The sequence below is a fragment of the Somniosus microcephalus genome, chromosome 29 (genome assembly GCF_052327205.1).
Source record: "Somniosus microcephalus isolate GS21.2 chromosome 29, FLI_Smic_1.0, whole genome shotgun sequence".
NCBI lineage: Eukaryota > Metazoa > Chordata > Chondrichthyes > Squaliformes > Somniosidae > Somniosus > Somniosus microcephalus.
The window spans coordinates 5,055,353-5,073,511 of record NC_141015.1 but is presented as its reverse complement, the minus strand read 5'-3'; the positions used below and the strand labels follow the sequence as shown (position 1 = coordinate 5,073,511).

The window sequence follows — 18,159 nt, the reverse complement described above, 5'->3', positions numbered from 1 at the left end:
AGAGTGAGGCGGGCCCGGGACATCCCATTCTCTGTGTTTTATTGCAGACACTGGGGAAGGGGTGGGTGCAGCGAATCACCAGGGAGCCGGGGTTACTTTGAAAAGATTTCAATCGGGAATCTGAGCGCGGCCCCGGGACATGGATCATTTGATTCCGTGATCAGCTCTTTTTGGAAAGACGTGGGTGGCTCTGAAAAGAGCCTTTAGTTTCACATGTTTACAAGTTGTCCTTTTTACTTTCTTTTGCTCGCTGCTTTCTGAGACTTTGCTGATTTGGGCTTGGCCTTCGGTTTTTCCACCTTCTTAGCTGCCTTCACCTTTCCGCCTGTGGCCTTCTTGGGGCTCTTGGGCTTCTTCACCGCCGCCTTTTTCCCAGACGCCGCTATCGCTGTCTTTTTTGACTTTGATGCCTTCTTGATGATCGTTTTCTTGGCTGCTGGTTTCTTGGCTGGAGATTTCTTGGCTGCTGGTTTCTTCACCTTATTTCCCTCTTTCCGCTGCGATTCCTTCTTAGCGAGCCTGAAGGAACCCGCGGCGCCCGTGCCCTTTGTCTGCTCCAGGGAGCCGTTTTCCACTTGCCTCTTGATACTTAACCTGATCTGGGAACTTAACTTCAGCACATCGACGCCGTTGGCAGCCAGAGCCTTCTTTATCGCGGCCAGCGATATCCCCTTGCGATCGCTGCCACTCGCCACAACCTTGAGGATCTGCTCGCCCAACGTGGGACCGGCTGGCTTGGAGCGGGGAGCCGCCTTCTTCTTCTTACTGGGAGACTGGGTATGAGCGACGGCGGCAGTTGGAGCCGTTTCGGCGGCTGCAGTCTCAGTCATGTCCGCGTCTCTGTAGAAAATCTCTCTGACAGTCAGAGCCGGGTGAGAAATGAAACGAGAGGCGGCGGCACAGAGCAACTTAAAGGCAGCGAGCGGACGGGGCGGAGACATCCTGCTGTCAGCTCCCGGCCCCTCCAGCCTCTCTGTGTTTCTCTCTCCTCATTAACTCTCCGATTCCAATTAAACTCGGGCACTCCACATTCCCAGACTGGCCTCTTTCTGTCTCGAAGACCGGGGTGTTTGCTGTCGAGAAAGTATCATCAGAATTCAAGGCAGCAATTTCTATTTAAAGCCGTTTCATTGCTGCACTGATCGCGCTCTCTCACCCGATCGCCGACATGTTCTCTGTTTTTTGACTGAAATTTGAAATCAACTAAAACTTCATGTTTAATTCCCACTTCAGGGCTGAGCAGGGGGGCAGGGCGATCCTATGACAGGGAAATCTTTGAATTTTACAGCAGAGGGTCTCTGAAATCCGGCGATGAGAGCGGACACACAAACACAGTGACATTAGTCTAACCCTCCCGCCCATTTAACACACTCTCGCTGACACAATGCTCATTCACAGCACAATCTGTTCCCAGATTAACAGTTCCCGGGATAGGTTTTCCTCTCCGCTCGGACTGTGCTGCCGATTCTGGGGATTAGTTGGAGTTTCCCAGCTCAGTCAGTGTTAAACACTCTGAGGCCGGCGCTCCTCACAGTGTCTGTTCCCCAGATTCAGGGGCAGGAGCCAATCACAGTCCTGGTTGTGTTCACTCATATCTGGATTGAAGGTATTATACTGTTCGCAGGCAGGAATATGTTTGATTTATGATCTCACCACCCATCTAGCCTCGCTCTATCTCTCTCTCCGAAACTGAGGAGCAGAACTGAGGAACTGGTGTCCGATGCATTCCATTCTCAACACCCAGAGACAGCAACCAGAGAGAGAGAGAGCGAGAGAGAGAGAGGCTGTATCAGTCTGAATGTTCCTACTCTGAGCCAGGCGGCCCACGCACTCTCTGTTACCTAGATTTAGGGGCAGGAACGTGTCACAATTTGGCTGTGTGGATCCTAGCCTGCTTTCAGATAACAGTATTATTCACAGAAATAGTGAGACGTTCTGTTCACCGCACATGCCTTGAACTCGGTTTCAATAGATCGAAAACTGAGAGGTTCAGCATCGTTCCAGGTATAACAGGCAGGGCTGGGGGATAGTGGGACTGAGGATTGATCCTGTACACAAGGCACAGAGACAGACACAGGGCGTGACAGTCACACAGGCCCGGGATCTTGTCTGGTATCTGTCGGCGACTCAGAGCGGAGACAGGCAGAGACTGATTAAACTCCCCACTCACCAGCAGTTCAGTGTCAGAGATTGACAGAGCCTGTTCCTCTCCATTGTTCCATACAGTATTGGGGAGACAAATCGCTTAAGGGATAGGATTCGAGTCGCTCTCACACTCACCGGCAGCAACTGACGCGTGTCCAGAGTCGCTTTCTCCTCTCCTAATATCTCCTTATCAGTCTCGATGTCAATGTTTCTTTGATAATGCTCATTAGAAGCTCATTGGGACGATTTATTCCGTTTAAGGCGCTATATATATTCATGTTGTTGTTGTTGTTGCTATATTAAATTTGAGTGCCAGGAAGACAGGTCTGAGCATGCGTGATAAACACTTGCCTGCTCCTCCCCCTCTCCCCGCACAGTGTTTAAAGCGACAGGAAGGGCCCATGCGAGCTCTCCTCCCCCAGCTCTGCCAGCGGGGGCCGTTTCCTCTGTGCTCGGCTGATGATCGCTGAACACATCAGGGAGCGGAGATATCACGGGCCCGAGTAAGGGAGCAAACAGCAGCCTCCTCACAGCAACACATCGCATTGGGACTGAGTCCGCAGATGGGCTTTGAGTCGGGTTAAGTTCAGCGGCAGTCGGGGACATTTTGTAAGAGACAGCGTGGAGCAGCAACTCGCTCCGGAACGTGGAGTGAGTGGGGGAAGGGAGAGGCCATTCTCGGGCTGTGTGTGTACAGTGTAAGGTAACATAGAAAGTCAATCACCTCGCACTTTCAAATCATTGCTGCTTTCTTCCCCCAAAGCAGGAGTGGATATTCCTGATTCAGATCCAGTCACACGGTGTCTGTTGTTCTTGAACAGTGAACAGTGGATTGGAGCCTGAGAGTGAGGATGTGAGGAGTTTCACAAAGTGCAACTATTGCAGGCACCAGGTGAGAAGTGTGAAAGAACACATTTCAAAAATCGGTGATTTTGTTTCGGTGCGTTGAGTTCTCCAAAACCGTGTTGCTGGTGATTGGGAGATACATAGTCGCTACTTCAGGTACATCAGGATCCGTGCTCTGAGACATTCTGTTAATTACACAGGCCCTCAACTCGGTTTCAATGGAATCATAGAGCCATAGTCATAGAGTCATAACGGCACAGAAGGAAGCCATTCGGCCCATCGAGTCTGTGCCATCTCTCTGCAGAGCAATCCAGTCAGTCCCATTCCCCCGCTCTAACCCGTAGCCCTGCAAGTTTATTTCCCTCAAGTGCCTATCCAGTCTCGCCTTGAAAACATTGAATGTGTCCGCTTCCACCACTTCCGTCGGCAGCGAGTTCCAGGTCCTCAACACTCGCTGCGTAAAAATGTTTTTCCTCACACCACCGTCCCCCCCACCCCATCTCTTGCCCAAAACTTCAAATCTGTGTCCCCTAGCCCTGGTACCATCAACTAGTGGGAAGAGCCTTTCCCCGTCTAGCCGATCCAAACCTGTCATAATCCTGTACACCTCTATCAAATCACCCCTCAACCTCCTTTGCTCTAATGAAAAAAATCCAGCATCTCCAACATTTGCTTGTAGCTAAGATCCCCAATCTGCAGAACTTTTTGATAAATCTCCTCTGCACCCTCTCAAGGGCCTTCACATCCTTCCTAAAGTGTGGTGACCAGAACTGGATGCAATTCTGCAGTTGTGGCCTAACCAATGCTTTATAATGATTCAGCATAACTTCTCTACATTTGTACTCAATACCTCTATTTGTTAAACCCAAGATCCCATATCCTTTGCTAACACTATCTCAATATGTCCTGCCACCTTCAGGGACCTATGCCCATTACCTCCCAGGTCCCTCTGTCCCTGCACATTCTTTACAATTGTGCCAATACGTGTATATTGCCTCTCCCTGTTTCCTCTGCCAAAATGCATCACCTCACACTTCTCTGTTTAAATTCCATCTGCCACTTGTCTGTCAATTCTGCCAATCTTTCTATGTCCTCTTGCAGTCGATTGGTATCATCCTCACTCTATGGCACCCCCCCACATGAGGTGTGAATTGCAAATTTAGAAATTCTACTTTGTATTCCAATTTCCAGGTCATTTATAAATATAAAGAATGCAGTGGCCCCAGCACTGACAGTTGGTGAACACTACTGTCTACCATCCTTCTCTCTGAATAACAGCCATTTACCACAATTCGCTGTTTTCTGTCCATAGACTGAAAACAATTGCTTGTACAGACCAGGTACCTGTGGTTATATTCCAGGAAGCCTTGCGGAATTTGATAGGTAGTCCAATGGGACTGGGAGATATAAACCTGGACTGTAGCAATAGGGTCGTCCCATTCATGGTCCAATGCTGGGGTTGGTTTGTGTCTGGATGCTGATAACTTACTATAGAACCGTCCTACACACCTGCTGTGGGGAATCTGGGACCCGATGTATTGCAGTGAGATCAGACCATGACACATTTTGTATCGCAGTTTCCTCTCCCCAGATACTTTACTTTGTTATTATAAACAAACACATTAATTATTGATTTATTATTATATTCTACCCACAACATCCATATCGTATAACTAATTCTGTTCTCATATTATAATTCTCGGAGCAAAATACTTCACTGAGCCAGAATAAATGTGATCTTTCCTCCACACGGAACAGGAGGAGCAGTGCAGGCAGCTTCTTCTCACACACAGTAAGTACATTATCACTCACAGAATGACAGATTGAGATTGAATCACAATCACTTACTGTAACTGAGATTGACTGACAGATACAGATGAAGACCTACACTCAAATACCAGAGATAGACAGTTACTGAGTAAAATCCACACTCCCATACTAGACACAGACAGATAGACAGAAACTGAAACTCACATAGCAGTTACAGACAGGTAGAGAGTGAAATCCACTGTCATTCACCAGAAACTGACAGGTACAGATAACATCTAATGAGAAGCTGACGGCTACAGGACAAAATTGCACTCACATACCAGAAACTGACCGGTACAGAACAAATTCCCCCTCACATACCAGAAACTGACAGGTACTGGACAAATTCCCCCTCACATAACAAAAACTGACAGGTACAGTGGAAAATTCACTCACATACCAGAAACTGACAAGTACAGGACAAAATCACCCTCACATACCAGAAACTGACAGGTACAGTGGAAAATTCACTCACATACCAGGAACTGGTCAAAATCCCCCTCACATACCAGAAACTAACAGACACAGGACAAAATCCCCCTCACATACCAGAAACTAACAGACATAGGACAAAATCCCCCTCACATAACAAAAACTGACAGGTACTGGACAAAAACACATGCACATACCAGAAACTGACTAGTACAGGAAAAAACCCCACTCACATATCAGAAATGGACAGGTACAGTACAAAATCCCACTCACATACAAGATAATGGCAGCTACATTAGTAAATCTCACCCACATAACAGAAACTGTCAGATACAGAACAAAACCCCAATAATATATCAGAAACTGATATTTACAGGACAAATCCTCCCTCACATTTCAAAATCTGGCAGGTACAGGACAAAACCACACTCGCAGATCAGAAGTTGTCAGGAACAGGTCAAAACCACACTCACAGACGAGAAACTGACAGGAATAGGTCAAAACCCCACTCACATATCAGAAACTGCCATATACAGGACAAAACATCACTCACATACCAGAAACTGACAGGTACAGGACAATACCCCTCTCACAGATCAGAAATGGACAGCTACAGGAAAAAAGAACAATAACATAAAGAAACTGCCATATACAGGACAAAACCCCTCTCACGTACCAGAAGCTGACAGGTACAGGACAAAACCTCACTCACATACCAGAAACTGACAGGTACGGGACAAAAACCCACTCACATACCAGAAACTGACAGGTACTGGACAAAAACCCACTCACATACCAGAAACTGACAGGTACAGGGACAATTCAGACACACATATCAGATACTGACAGGCACAGGACAGAATCCCACACACATTGCAGGAACTGAGAGGCACAGGACAACAACCACACTCACATATCAGAAACTGAGAGATACAGCACAAAACCCACTCACAAACTTGAAACTGACTGGCACAGTACAAAACCCCACTCTCAAACCTGAAAGACAGGTACAGGACAAAACCCGACTCACATATCAGATACTGACATTTACAGGACAAAGACCGACTCACATGTCAGAAACTGAGAGGTACAGGATATAACCCCACTCACATACCAGAAACTGACAGGTACATGAGAAAATCCAATTCATATACCAGAAACTGACAGGAACAGGAAAAAACCTAATTCACATAACTGAAACTGACAGGCAAATGCATATCCACACTCATGTAACAGAAACTGACACGTACAGGACAACACCCCACTCACAGATCAGAAAATGACAGCTATAGTACAAAACCCCACTCACATGACAGAAGCTGACAGGTACAGGGTAAAGTTCCTCTCACATACCTGAAGCTAAGAGGTACAGGACAAAACCCCAGTCACAGATATGAAAATGACAGCTATAGCACAAAACCCCACTCACATGACAGAAGCTGACAGGTACAGGATAACATTCCTCTCACATACCTGAAGCTGAGAGGTAAAGGAAAAAACACCACTCACATACCAGAAACTGACAGGTACAGGGAAAAAACACACTTACTTACAGAAACTAACAGAAAGGAAGCATTAACAGGACATTTGGATAAGCATAATTTAATCGGACAGAGTCAGCATGGTTTTATGAAGGGGAAGTCATGTTTGACAAATTTGCTCTAATTCTTTGAGGACGTATCAAACAGGGTGGATAAAGGGGAACCAGTGGATGTGGTGTATTTGGACTTCCAAAAGGCATTTGACAAGGTGCCACACGAAAGATTACTGCACACGACAGATTACTGCACAAGATATAAAATCACGGGATTGGGGGTAATATACTGGCATGGGTGGAAGATTGGCTATCTAACAGAAAACAGAGAGTGGGGATAAATGGTTCATTCTCGGGTTGGCAATCAGTAACTAGTGGTGTTCCGCAGGGGTCAGTGCTGGGACCCCAACTCTTTACAATCTATATTAACGATTTGGAGGAGGGGACCAAGTGCAACGTATCCAAGTTTGCTGACGATACAAAGATGGGAGGGAAAGCAGTGAGTGAGGAGGACATAAAAAACCTGCAAAGGGACATAGACAGGCTAAGTGAGTGGGCAGAAATTTGGCAGATGGAATATAATGTTGGAAAGTGTGAGGTTATGCACATTGGCAGAAAAACTCAAAGAGCAAGTTATTATCTAAATGGAAAGAAACTGCAAAGTGCTACAGTACAAAGGGATCTGGGGGTCCTGGTGCATGAAACACAGAAGGTTAGTATGCAGGTACAACAGGTGATCAGGAAGGCCAATGGAATTTTGGCTTTTTTTGCGAGAGGGATGGAGTATAAAAACAGGGAACTCTTGCTTCAGTTATACAGGGTACTGGTGAGGCCACACCTGGAATACTGCAAACAGTTTTGGTTTCGGCTGGATGCGGGGAAGATGTTTCCACTGATGGGTGAGACTAGAACTAGGGGGCATAATCTTAGAATAATGGGCTGCCGTTTCTAAACTGAGATGAGGAGAAACTTCTTCACTCAGAAGGTAGTAAATCTATGGAATTTGCTACCTCAGAGAGCTGTGGAAGCTGCGACATTAAATAAATTTAAAACGGAGATAGACAGTTTCCTAGCTGATAAGGGAATTAGGGGTTACGGGGAGCGTGTGTCTAGGTTCGGATCAGCCATGATCCTTTTGAATGGTGGAGCAGGCCCGAGGGGCCGTATGGCCTACTCCTGCTCCTACTTCTTATGTTCTTATGAACAGGACAAAATCCAACTCATGTTCCAGAAACTGACAGGTCCAGGAAAAAAACCCACTCATATACCAGAAATCGACAGGTACATGAGAAAACCCAATTCATACACAAGAAACTGAGAGTAACAGGAAAAAACGTAATTCACATATCTGAAACTGACAGGCAAATGCATATCCACACTCACGTAACAGAAACTGACTGGTACAGGAAAAAAACACAACGAACATACCAGAAAATGTCAGGTACAGGACAAAGCCCCACTCACATACCTGCAACGGATAGGTACAGGAAACATCCCCACTCACGTAACAGTAACTGGCAGGTACAGGACAAAATCCCACTCACATACCAGAAACTGACAGGTACAGGACAAAACCCCACTCACATCCCAGAAGCTGACAGGTACAGGACAAAGGCCCACTAACATACCAGAAACAGACAGGTACAGGATAAAACCCAAATCACAGATCAGAAACTGACAAGTAAAGGACAAAATCCCACTCACGTATCAGAATCTGACAGCTACAGGAAAATGAACACTAACATAAAGAAACTGTCAGGTACAGGATAAAGCCCCATTCAGTTACCAGGTACTGATAGGTACATAACAAAACCCCATTCAGGTACCAGAATCTGACAGCTACAGGAAAAAAAGAACACAAACATTACGAAACAGACGGGTACTGGACAAAACCCCGCTCACATACCAGAAACTGACAGGTACAGGACAAAACCCCACTCACATACCAGAAACTGACAGGTACAGGATATAACCCCATTTACATACCAGAGACTGATCGGTACATGAGAAATCCCAACTCATATACCAGAAGCTGACAGGTACAGGACAAAACCGCACTCACAGATCAGAAAATGACAGCTATAGTACAAAACCCCACTCACATAACAGAACCTGACAGGTACAGGATAAAATTCCACTCACATACCAGAAGCTGACATGTAAAGGACAAAACACCACTCACATACCAGAAGCTGACAGGTACAGGATAAAACCCCACTCACAGATCAGAAAATGGCAGCTATAGTACAAAACCCCACTCACATAACAGAACCTGACAGGTAAAGGATAAAATTCCTCTCACATACCAGAAGCTGACAGCTAAGGGACAAAACACGGCTCACATACCAGAAACTGACAGGTACAGGAAAAAACACACTTACATACCAGAAACTAACAGGAACAGGACAAATTCCAACTCACATTCTATAAAGTGACAGGTACAGGGTAAAACCACACTCACATCCCAGAAGCTGACAGGTACAGGAGAAAACCTCACACACATAACAGAAACTGACAGGCAAATGCACTCACATAACAGAAACTGACAGGTACAGGACAAAACCCCACTGACATACCAGAAACTGACAGGTGCAGGAAAAAATCCCAATCACATATTAGAAACTGAAAGGTGCAGGAAAGAAATACCACTAACATACCAGAGAATGACAGGTGCAGGACAAAGCCCCACTCACAGACCCGCGGGATGCTGAAGGTTTTCCTGGAGAATGTGATCAGGGATGCGGTCACCTACACTGAGCACGCCAAGCGCAAGACAGTCACTGCCATGGATGTGGTGTACGCTCTGAAACGGCAGGGCCGCACTTTCTATGGATTCGACGGCTGAACAACTCGACCCTTTCCACCAAACACAACACAAAGGCTCTTTTAAGAGCCACCCACCAGCTCAAAGAGAGAGCAGTGAGCTGGGAGCGAGGGTAGACAGTTGATTTACGTTGTGATCGGTGTAGATCTATTTTTTACTCCAAGTTCTATATCTTGGTGTGTGGATGTTTTAAATCAAAATAGGCACGATGGGCTGAATGATCTTTATTCACAGATTCGTAGACATTTACGGTACAGAAGGATTCAGCACAAAAAATATCTATGCTGCCGAATCCCACTTTCCAGATCTTGGTCCTTAGCTTTTCAGTTTATGACACTTCAAGGGCGTAACATATAGTTTTTAAATATGATGAGGGTTTCTGCCTCTACCTCACTTTCAGGCAAAACGTTCCAGACCCCCAACAACCTATGGGTGAAAAAAGTTCTGCTCAACTCTCATCTACTTCTTCTGCCAATTATTTTAAATCTTTACCCCCTGGTGATTGATCTCTCTGCTAAGGGAAATAGGTCTTTCCTGTCCACTCTATGTAGGCCCTTCATATACACATCAATCAAGTCTCCTCTCGGCCTGCTAATAGAGTCATAGAGTAATACAGCACGGATAGAGGCCCTTCGGCCCATCGTGTCCGCGCCGGCCATCAAGCCCTGTCTAATCTAATCCCATATTCCAGCATTTGGTCCGTAGCCTTGTATGCTATGGCATTTCAAGTGCTCATCCAAATGCTTCTTAAATGTTGTGAGGGTTTCTGCCTCCACAACACTTTCAGGCAGTGAGTTCCAGACTCCAACCACCCTCTGGGTGAAAAAGTTCTTTCTCAAATCCCCTCTAAACCTCCCGCCCTTTACCTTGAATCTATGCCCCCTAGTTATTGACCCCTCTACTAAGGGAAAAAGCTCCTCAGCATCCATCCTATCTATGCCCCTCATAATTTTGTACACCTCAATCATGTCCCCCCTCAGCCTCCTCTGCTCCAAGGAAAACAAACCCAATCTGCCCAGTCTCTCTTCATAGCCGAAGCGCTCCAGCCCTGGTAACATCCTGGTGAACCTCCTCTGCACCCTCTCTAACGGGATCACATCCTTCCTGTAGTGTGGCGACCAGAACTGCACACAGTATTCAAGCTGTGGCCTAACCAGTGTTTTATACAGCTCCATCATAACCTCCTTGCTCTTATATTCAATGCCTCGGCTAATGAAGGCAAGTATCCCATATGCCTTTTTTACCACCTTATCCACCTGTTCCGCCGCCTTCAGGGATCTGTGTACTTGCACACCCAGATCCCTCTGACCCTCCATCTTGCCTAGGGTCTTTCCATTCATTGTGTATTCCCTTGCCTTGTTAGTCCCCCCAAAGTCCATCACCTCGCACTTTTCCGGGTTAAATTCCATTTGCCACTGTTCCGCCCATCTGACCAACCCATCTATATCGTCCTGCAGACTGAGGCTACCCTTCTCGCTATTTACCACCCTACCAATTTTTGTATCATCCACGAACTTACTGATCATACCTTTTACATTCATATCCAGGTCATTAATGTAGACCACAAACAGCAAGGGACCCAGCACCGATCCCTGTGGTACCCCACTGGTCACAGGCTTCCAGTCACAAAAACACCCTTCGACCATCACCCTCTGCCTTCTGCCACTAAGCCAGTTTTGTATCCAATGTGCCAAGGCACCATGGATTCCATGGGCTCTTACCTTCTTGACCAGTCTCCTGTGCGGGACTTTATTGAAGGCCTTACTGAAATCCATGTATACCACATCCACTGCGTTACCCTCATCCACACACCTAGTCACCCCCTCAAAAAATTCAATCAAATTAGTCAGACATGATCTTCCCTTGACAAAGCCATGTTGACTATCCCTGATTAATCCTTGCCTCTCCAAGTGGAGACAAATTTTGTCCCTCAGAATTTTTTTGAATAATTTTCCTACCACTGATGTTAGGCTCACTGGCCTGTAGTTCCCTGGTTTTTCCCTACTTCCCTTCTTGAATAATGGTACTACATTAGCGGTTCTCCAGTCCTCTGGCACATCCCCTGTGGCCAGAGAGGTCCTGAATATATGTGTTAGAGCCCCCGCAATCTCTTCCTTTGCCTCACACAACAGCCTGGGATACATTTCATCCGGGCCTGGGGATTTATCCATTTTTAGGCCAGCTAAAACCGCCAATACCTCCTCCCTCTCGATGTAAATATGTTCGAGCATATCACAGTCCCCCCGCCCTATTTCTATGTCTACATCATCCTTCTCCATAGTGAAAACAGAAGCAAAAAATTCATTTAGAACCCCGCCTACATCTTCCGGCTCCACACACAGATTGCCACTTTTGTCCCTAATGGGCCCTATTTTTTCCCTAGTTATCCTCTTACCCTTAATATACTTATAAAACATCTTAGGATTTTCCTTTATTTTGCTCGCCAGTGTTATTTCATGGCCCCTCCTTGATCTCCTAATTTCTTTTTTAAGTATCCCCCTGCACTTTTTGTACTCCTCTAGGGCTTCCTCCGTCTTTAGCCTTTTGTATCTACCAAAAGCCCTCCTTTTTTTCCTAATCCCTTCTCGTATATCCCCTGACATCCAAGGTTCCCTGTGGTTCTTGGAACCATTCTTGACCTTTATGGGAACATGTTGCCATTGTATGATCTCAATCTCCCTTCTGAAAGCCTCCCATTGCTCCGATGCGGATTTTCCTACAAGTAGCTGATCCCAGTCCATTTTGGCCAGATCCTGCCTTATCCTATTAAAATTGGCCTTCCCCCAATTTAGAACCTTTATTTCCGGCCCATCCCTGTCCTTTTCCATGACCACCTTAAATCTTACCATATTATGGTCACTATCACCAAAGTGCTCACCTACTAGCACTTTTTCCACTTGGCCGGCCACATTCCCTAGAATTAGGTCCAGTACCACCCCCTCTCTTGTAGGACTTTCTACATGCTGGCTCAAAAAGCTCTCCTGGATGCACTTTAAGAATTCTACACCCTCTGAGCCTTTCACACTCTGACTATCCCAGTTAATATTGGGGAAGTTGAAAGCCCCCATTATTATTACCCTATTATTTGCACATTTCTCTGAGATTTGCCTACATATCTGTTCCTCTATCTCCCCCTGACTGTTTGGAGGCCTATAGCACACTCCCAGCAAAGTGCTTGCCCCCTTTTTGTTTTTAAGCTCCACCCATATGGCCTCATTAGAGGAACCTGCTAATATATCATCCCTCCTTGCTGCAGTAATTGACTCCTTAATTAATATTGCGACACCCCCTCCTCTTATACCTCCCCCTCTGTCTCCCATGAAGATTCTGTACCCCGGAATATTGAGCTGCCAGTCTTGCCCCTCCCTCAACCATGTCTCCGTGATAGCAACAATATCATACTCCCATGTGTTTATCAACACCTTCAGTTCATCCACCTTATTTGCAAGACTCCTTGCATTAAAATAGATGCCATCCAGCCTTGCCCTTATATATTTGCCCTGTCTACCAAGCTGACTTGTTTTTTTCTCTATAATTGGCAGCACATCACCCCCTATTTCAGCTCCCCTCTGTATCCCATCCCCCTGCCAAGTTAGTTTAAACCCCCCCCAACAGTGCTAGCAAACCTCCCCGCAAGGATATTTGTCCCGCTCTGGTTCAGGTGCAACCCGTCCGACTTGTACAAGTCCCACCTTTCCCAGAAGCAGGCCCAGTGATCCAGGAAAGTAAAACCCTCCCCCCTACACCAACTCTTTAGCCACGCATTCATCTGCTCTATCCTCCCATTCCTATACTTACTAGCACGTGGCACTGGGAGTAATCCAGAGATTACAACCTTCGAGGTCCTGCTCTTTAATCTGTTACCTAGCCCCCTAAATTCTTGATGCAGGACCTCATCCCCCTTCCTTCCTATGTCGTTGGTCCCAATGTGGACCACGACCTCTGCCTGCTCACCCTCCCGCTTAAGAATGCCCTGTAGCCGCTCAGTGACATCCCAGACACTGGCCCCAGGGAGGCAACAAACCATCCTGGAGTCACGTTTGCGGCCACAGAAACGCCTATCTGTTCGGAATCGTTCTGTGATTCTATAAAAGGACGATATCCCGAATGAATAATTCGGCTATATTAATGCTGCGACTTCCTCTGAAAAGAGCCGTTGCTTTGTTTTGTGCTTTTACAGTGCGTTGTGAAATTTATTTGCTATTGTCCCTTCCGACACCCCGTGCTTGGCCCGCTCCCGGGCAGCACCAGGCTCACGGCGCTCTGGATGTGTGGACACAATCCGCACTCTCCAAACTATTGGAGTTTGGTGCCATCTCCTGGCCGCCAGCCAGTGGTGCAACAGGAAAACCATTCCTCAGAAACTATTTTAAACTGGAGAGAAATAACCTGAAGATCTTGTTTCCGTTCAGTCTAAGATGATTGCAAAGTGTTTTACACGTCCTGACTAAAGCTCCAAAGACCTATGGCGAATGATCTGTAAATACAGCGTCTAACATTTTAAAATTAGGGCGATCATTATATCGTGGTGTGGCTCGCTGCCCTCCCTCGCGAGTTCATTGAAGTTCGATTCGAGGCATCGCAACCAGGCTCCTGTTAACACAGTTTAGGTCACCCTATCGCAGTTTATAGTAGATGCATTGCTGGTCATCTTCCAAAATTCTATAGGCTCTTGAACAGTTCCCATGGATTGGAGGATAGCTAATATATCCCCACTATTTAAAAAAGGTGGTAGAGAGAAAATGGGGAATTATGGACCGGTAAGCCTAACATCGGTAGTGGGGAAATGCTAGAATCCATTATAAAAGATGTAAAAGCAGAGCACATAGAAAACAGTGACAGGATCGGACAAAGTCAACATGGATTTACAAAAGGTAAATCGTGCTTGACAAATCGACTGGAATTTTTTGAGGATGTAACTACTAGAATAGATAAATGAGAACCAGTGAATGTGGTGTATTTGGACTTTCAGAAGGCTTTCGATAAGGTCCCGCATAAGAGATTAGCATGCATAGTTAAAGCACATGGGATTGGGGGGTAAGGTACTGTCTTGGATATAGAACTAGTTGGCAGACAGGAAGCAAAGAGTTGGAATAAATGGGTCTTTTTCCGAGTGGCAGGCAGTGACTAGTGGGGTACTGCAGGGATCGGTGCTAGGACCCCAGCTATTCACAATATATATAAATGATCTAGACGAGGGAACTAGATGTAATATCTCCAAGTTTGCAGATGACACAAAGCTGGGTGGGCGCATGTGCTGTGAGGAGGATGCAGAGAAACTCCAGTGTGAATTGGACAGGTTGGGTGATTGGGCAGATGCATGGCAAATGCAGTATAATGTGGATAAATGCGAGGTTATCCCTTTTGGTATCAAAAACAGGAAGGCAGATTATTAAGTGAATGGCAATAGATTGGGAGATGGGGAAGTGCAACGAGACCGGGGTGTCATTGTGCACCAGTCGCTGAAGGTAAGCATGCAGGTGCAGCAGGCGGTTAAGAAGGCAAATGGTATGTTGGCTTTCATAGCGAGAGCATTCGAGTACATGAGCAAGGATGTCTTGCTGCAGTTGTACAGGGCCTTGGTGAGACCACACTTTGAGTATTGTGTGCAGTTTTGGTCGCCTTATCTGAGGAAGGCTGTTCTTGCCATGGAGAGAGTGCAGCGGAAATTCACCAGATTGATACCTGGGATTGCAGGAATGACGTATAAAGAGAGATTGGGTCGATTAGGTTTGTACTCGCTTGAGTTTAGAATGAGAGGGGATCTCATTGGAACTTACAAAATTCTAACTGGACTAGACAGACCAGATGCAGGAAGGATGTTCCCGATGGCGGGGGAGTCCAGAACCAGGGATCACAATCTAAGGATAAGGGGTAAGCCATTTGGGACTGAGATGAGGAGGAATTTCTTCACCCAGAGAGTGGTGAACCTGTGGAATTCTCTACCACAGAAGGCAGTTGAGGCCAATTCATTAAATATAATCAAGAAGGAGTTAGATATATTTCTTAAGGTTAAAGGGATCAAGGGATATGGGGAGAAAGCAGGGAGAGGGTACTGAATTTGTATGATCAGCCATGATCTCATTGAATGGCGGAACAGGCTCGAGGGGCCGAATGGCCTACTCCTGCTCCTATCTTCTGTTTCCCTTTGTTCTCAGACAGGTTCATTTACAGCGCCTGCCGACGAATTAAGGTTTGTTCTACGGGTAAGACTCAGATTCCAGTCACATCGTTCTCTCTCAAGGCATTTTCAGGTTTTAAAAATAACTGTTGGGGGTTTATTAACCCGAGACTTCTTGCAGTGTAACAGCCCAGAATGGGAGTTCTAACAGAGACTGGAACGGGGGCAGTTTGAACACTGTCCCTCTTCTCTTTTCACAGGGCCCCCGGTTCTGTTTTCACTCCCGCCTGTGCAAAGGATCCATCGACAATTATTGAAACCTCACTTTTACAAAGATTGAGCTGGAATGTGTCCGCTTACAGAATCAATGGGGGTTGAATCCCGCCCGTTACATTCTGAAATTGAACAGGCTGATTGTCACAGCCCGGACTGTGCAAAGGAAATATGGAATAAGACAAACGGGAATAAAACGTGCTTGGAAATCTTTGGCTAATGGTGAATTTATTAACATAATAATCCTCAATTTAAAAATTATTGGCGGGGCTTTTGAAATTTAAAAAACCGTTGGTGGTCTGACTGTTGAGGCAGTTATTTCCGACCTCTTTTCATTGGTGGGAGAAGCAGACTGTGATTGGTCACCGGAAAACACCAATGAAATTCACTACAGTGCGACCAATCACAAGTTCGCTGTCTGCATTCCTCCAGAAGGTATAAGAAGGGCAGATGTGGGAGGAGACTTTCATTCTTTCTCTGACCGTGTTGATTGTGGAAATGTCTGGAAGAGGAAAAACCGGCGGTAAAGCTCGGGCTAAGGCCAAGTCTCGCTCATCCCGGGCCGGACTGCAGTTCCCTGTGGGCCGTGTTCACAGGCACCTGCGAAAGGGCAACTATGCTCAGCGTGTGGGTGCCGGAGCCCCGGTCTACATGGCTGCTGTGCTCGAGTATCTGACCGCTGAAATCCTGGAGCTGGCCGGCAACGCGGCCCGCGACAATAAGAAGACCCGCATCATCCCCAGACACCTGCAGTTGGCCATTCGCAACGACGAGGAGCTCAACAAGCTGCTGGGAAAGGTGACCATCGCTCAGGGCGGGGTGCTGCCTAATATCCAGGCGGTGCTGCTGCCCAAGAAAACCAGCACCGCCAGCTCCAAGAGCAAGTAAACCGAACAAGATTCAATCTAATGACCCAAAGGCTCTTTTCAGAGCCACCCACATTATCTTTGAAAGGGCTGGTTACTGTTCTGTTCTATGGGTCACAATTATACCAGATCTGATTTAACATGTTAAATCTTAAAATCTACTTTGAAAATCATTTGCCACTTTTCACAATTAAGTTATCTATCCACCACTCATCTGACAATCAAACGCTGCCACATAGTAACAGAGTGCCATATACAATTGCTATCCTGTATGAACGAATACTCCCTCACTCACATGCAGTACCAGTGAGTGAGTGGTAGTGCTTTTCCTATACTCACCTGTCAATCCCACACTGACACAGTACCAGAGAGTGACAGAGGCGTTGTCTATCATAGGCACCTTTGTCAATCCCACACCGACGCACAGTACCAGAGAGTGACAGATACAGTGTCTATCCCATATTCAACAGTGAATCCCACATTGGCACATAGTACCAGAATGACAGAGGAAGTGTCTATCCCACACTCAATGATCAACCACACTGTTCACACTAGAATCGGGTGAGCGTGTCCATCTGCATTTAATGGTTCGATAGCAAAATACTGCGGATGGCAGCTGTCTCCCATTCTGCCAGCGCATTTCACACCTAATCTAGAGCTGGCTTTTGTCTCCACTAGTCCTATCACCATCTCGCTCGTTTTGAATACCTCTTAATGTTTCTTCTTCTCTTGTTGTCTCCCAGCCCGGCATCTTATTCTATTTCATTCCCTGTGACTCTTTAGTCTTGATAAAGGGTTTTGACCCGAAACGTTGACTCTAATTTCTCTCCACGGATGTTGCCTGGCCTGCTGAGTTTTTCCAGCATTTAATGGTTGTTTGGAGTTTTCAGCTGGACCAATAAACTACTTGGCAATGGTTTTAAGCGGAACATAAACAGGGTACTGAAGTATCTGTCGAAATCAAAATGGTTTCTGCTGAATGATTGTCTCTTGTTGCAGCACTCGCTGTCGGCCAGTAGATGGCACCAACCTCTAATAGTTTGGAGAGTGCGGATTGTGTCCACACATCCAGACCGCCGTGAGTCTGGTGCTGTCCGGGGAGCTGGCCAAGCCCGGGGTGGCCAAGAACGCCAGCTCCAAGTAAAACTCCACAATTTACTGACAAAAAAAACAAAACGGCTCGTTTAAGAGCCACCCACATCCTCTCTGAAGGAGCCGCCTGTTTAATGCACTGATTTCGTCAGTTTATTCATTCCGGCTAACGTCCTATCAATCTGGTGATGACATTATCAGACAAATAGGGAAACTG

The 18,159-nt window shown here is 46.3% G+C and overlaps 2 protein-coding genes across 2 annotated transcripts; one reads left to right on the top strand and one right to left on the bottom strand.

Annotated features, from left to right (window-relative positions):
- Positions 1 to 216: 216 nt before the first annotated feature.
- On the bottom strand, positions 217 to 830 carry LOC147098353 (histone H1.5-like). The gene has a single exon (XM_085970011.1). It carries the CDS (start codon positions 828 to 830, stop codon positions 234 to 236), a length of 597 nt encoding a protein of 198 aa, XP_085826137.1. The 3' UTR covers positions 217 to 233.
- A 15,646-nt stretch (positions 831 to 16,476) lies between these two features.
- LOC147098352 (histone H2A type 2-C-like) lies at positions 16,477 to 16,899 on the top strand. The gene has a single exon (XM_085970010.1). It carries the CDS (start codon positions 16,483 to 16,485, stop codon positions 16,870 to 16,872), a length of 390 nt encoding a protein of 129 aa, XP_085826136.1. The 5' UTR covers positions 16,477 to 16,482; the 3' UTR covers positions 16,873 to 16,899.
- Positions 16,900 to 18,159: the final 1,260 nt, after the last annotated feature.